Source organism: Plasmodium gonderi, assembly GCF_002157705.1.
Source record: "Plasmodium gonderi DNA, contig: Pgo-contig_56, whole genome shotgun sequence".
Classification (NCBI taxonomy): Eukaryota; Apicomplexa; class Aconoidasida; order Haemosporida; family Plasmodiidae; genus Plasmodium; species Plasmodium gonderi.
In genome coordinates, this window is record NW_021628990.1 from 13,115 (window position 1) to 16,856 (window position 3,742).

Sequence of the window (3,742 nt, forward strand, 5' to 3'; positions counted from 1 at the left end):
TAGCGCTAATTATTATAAATTATAAAAATATGTTTTAAAAGATTTCGTTTTAGGAAAATAAAATATAAATATATATATTATAAATGTAATAAATATTACCAATGTCACATGCAATTATGTATATGTTTTACTAATATACATTATATATTTATAAAATATGTAAATATATAATATATCTAACTGAAAAAATTATAAAATATATGTCCTCTATATGAATATCATGATGTAATAGGAGTAAAAAAATTTAATATATGTACTATTATGAAAAATTATATAACCATTTCTCATAGAAGATTACTTCAATGAATACATAAAATGTCATATTTAATAATAAAAGCTAGATTTTCAAACATTACGTATATGTCTCGAATATATTTTATGTTAAGTTATATATAAGATTATGTAACTTTCTGTAATAAATAGTAATATATAAATATATATACTCAAATGTATGATTGACCCTAGCATGATGTAATTTCATTCTTTATATGGTATTAATATAATAATATTATTTTTATAAAATAAAAACTCTTTTATTACGTTTTTACAATATATATTTACAATTTTTTAATTAAGTAGTAAATATTTCTTCTTTATTTTGGGGATCATTAATTAAATAATATATATCTTCAAATAGATAATACCATATATTTAACTTAAAAAAAAGATAATGATCAATTATGTTGATCGTATTATTGCATAATTTTTATATTTATTAAAAATAGTGAGAACTATATTCTATATATAAAGTTATTAGTTTTAAATAATTATATATATTTTTTTTCATTAATTTTTTTATCTTAACCCAATTTAGTATATAATTTTAGGTAGATGTGGTCTAATATTGTATGTTTGTGTTAATATAATATTAAATTTGCAGCTATAATAGTGTATTCACTTTTTCATAATTATTTTAAAAATTACTTTTTCCTTATATAATTTTTTTTTATAATGAGCCTTTTTTTTATTTTTAGTATGAATATATAATTTATTTTCCTCGATGTAAAAAGGAATTAGAAAATGAAAAAAAAGAACCGAGTGCAGATTACAAAAATGAATGTAAACCTATTATGAAAGGATATTTAACAGATAATAATTTGGATGAAAATAATATTTGCACCACAGCTACGTCATATATACATAATATTTCTCGTACTCATAATCCTATACCTGAAAATGCTATTTGTTCATACATGTATTATTGGATATATCATGAACTTATCAATATAGGTAAAAGTTGCGATACCAAAAAACTTTACAAAGAATTTTTGACACTTTTAAAAAATAACGGCGTACAACACCCATGTATAACATATGCGGATAGTATTAATTCCTATGATCATTTTGAAAAAGTCAAATATTTATATGAAACATCTCTATGTTTAAACACAATTGAACACGAAGAAGAAGTAAGTCAATAAAATAATTTTTGCGAAGCATTAAAAGGTATTATTCAAAAATATAATGAAAAAAATAAATCTGAAATATGTGATTGTGATAAAAAAGAAATATCATACTCTACGAAAACTAATACAAAGGATATTATTATAATTTCAATTCTCTTTACAGTAGTAGTATTACTGTTGTTATTTATTGTCCTTAAGGTTAGTTATGATATTATTCCAATATATTTTTACTATAAAATATAAATTTTAAATTATCTATAATTAAGCATATTAATCATAAGAATAATATATTATTTTATACATATATTTTTTTTTTTTCAAATGAAATAGTATACCTCATTTCGTACAATCATACCCTATAAATTAAAACGTAAAATAAGTGAGTTCAAAAATAAAGATGAAGAAATGAATATGTTAGATCAATATGAAGACTTTAATAGTATAACAATATATAATGGATATAATATAGTCTATAGTTCAGATTAATTTAGAAAAAATATATTTCATGAAATTCAAATTATCCTAAATATAATAAAAATGTAATCATATATTTAATGAAAGCTTGTGTAAATTGATAATAAAAAAGAAATAATTTACTTATATGATAAACCAAATGAAACATAAATTGATAAAATTCTTGATGAAATTGTTATCAATATATTATATGTGGTTATAAAAAAAGTTATTTGGCACATTTATAGGATTAAATTTAAGAATTAAGGATTTAATTGAAAATTTAATATCAATAATTCATGATTATGATTATATAATTATGATTTTCTGTATATTGATGAATTCTAAGGCACATAATATTTATACTTTATTGTTTATTCATGTTTCTGCGTCTTCTAGTTTCTAGGATTTATTAAACAACATTATATATTACAATGTTACTATATTCACTTATTAAATTTATATATGATAATTTATATTATCTAATATTCGCTACTATATTCTCACAAACTATGTAATATATATAGTATTACTGTAATTTTATCATTAATTTAATATATATATGTATCAAAAGAATGCATAATTTTTAAATATAATATAATAATAGACGTACAAGACAGATATAATCACCCATGTATATTTAAATTACATATTACCATTTTAAATATTATATAAATATCATTCATGTTTTTCGTTTATTATAAATTTTTCATTTTCGTTTTATTGCAATAAATTTATAAAGTTATTTTTAGAATTAATAATTTATAGAATATAATGATTTTGTTTACATTGTACATTTAATTGATAATAAGTAAATTAAACTTTATATCTTTTGTTAAGCTTTTTTTTATTTTATTTTAGTTCTTGTATATCTAAATAATTAGGTATATATTTCTAAGAACTACAAGTGAACAATTTCTCTATTGTAACGGAATAATATAAGTGAAATATGCTTCATTTAATAAATCAAATTATATGGTGAATAGATTGAATGTAAAAGTGGCCAATTAATATAATTACTTTTTATCATAATTTTACATTTAATATCTAAAATTAAATTTATAAATTAATTGAAAACTATATATACAAATTGATAACCGATTATTATTCTACTTGATAATTCATAATGATTTATATATTATTCGTGACATTTTTTATAAATCCATCCACAATTTTATCAATTATATATCACTATAAATTATTTTGTATAAATTAACATTAAGAAATTATTAAATTTGAAAATATATGATAATTTTATAATATTATCATAAGTGTGTGTCTTTCATTCACCCATTAATGAAAACGAAATCTTATTTTTCATTATTTTGGAGTAAAAATTATAGTTAAAATATATTATCACAAGAAAAAATTCAATAAATATTATTTTTTTTTATTGGAATGAACAATAGTAATATTAAATTCAGGAATCATGTATATCAACGATTACCATTTATTTAATATAATGATAAGTGAATATAATGCGCAATTAAATGCATAATTTCCATTAATTGTTATTCAAAAATAAAATGAAAAAAAAAATATATAGAAATGTCTAAGGTATTGTATTAATTTATTTAAAAAAATATTTATATATTAATGTACATAAATCATAAAAAACAATATAATTATATTATCCATAATAAGAATTAATATATTAATTAGAAAAGTGTAGTTATTAGGATATATATCATAATTTTATATTTTATTAATTAAAGATAATATTTTCATTATGTTATAGTGTAAGTATATTTATAATATAATTCAACTAGTAATAAACATTTATATATTTTATCACCTATAAATTTTGAAAAAGTTGTAGTATAATTTTTCATGCTTTAGTAATCTTTAATTTTCTCTTATTTTTCTTTTAAGGACCTTCATAA

General features: G+C 18.0%; 1 protein-coding gene across 1 annotated transcript; it reads left to right on the plus strand.

Moving 5' to 3' along the window:
- Nucleotides 1-831: 831 nt before the first annotated feature.
- On the plus strand, nt 832-1,892 carry PGO_000660 (variable surface protein; the record flags this gene model as incomplete). Its single annotated transcript, XM_028690812.1, has 3 exons — nt 832-846; nt 975-1,409; nt 1,737-1,892. The coding sequence occupies 3 exons, from the start codon at nt 832-834 to the stop codon at nt 1,890-1,892; spliced, it is 606 nt and encodes a 201-aa protein (XP_028546613.1).
- Between the last annotated feature and the right edge of the window lie 1,850 nt (nt 1,893-3,742).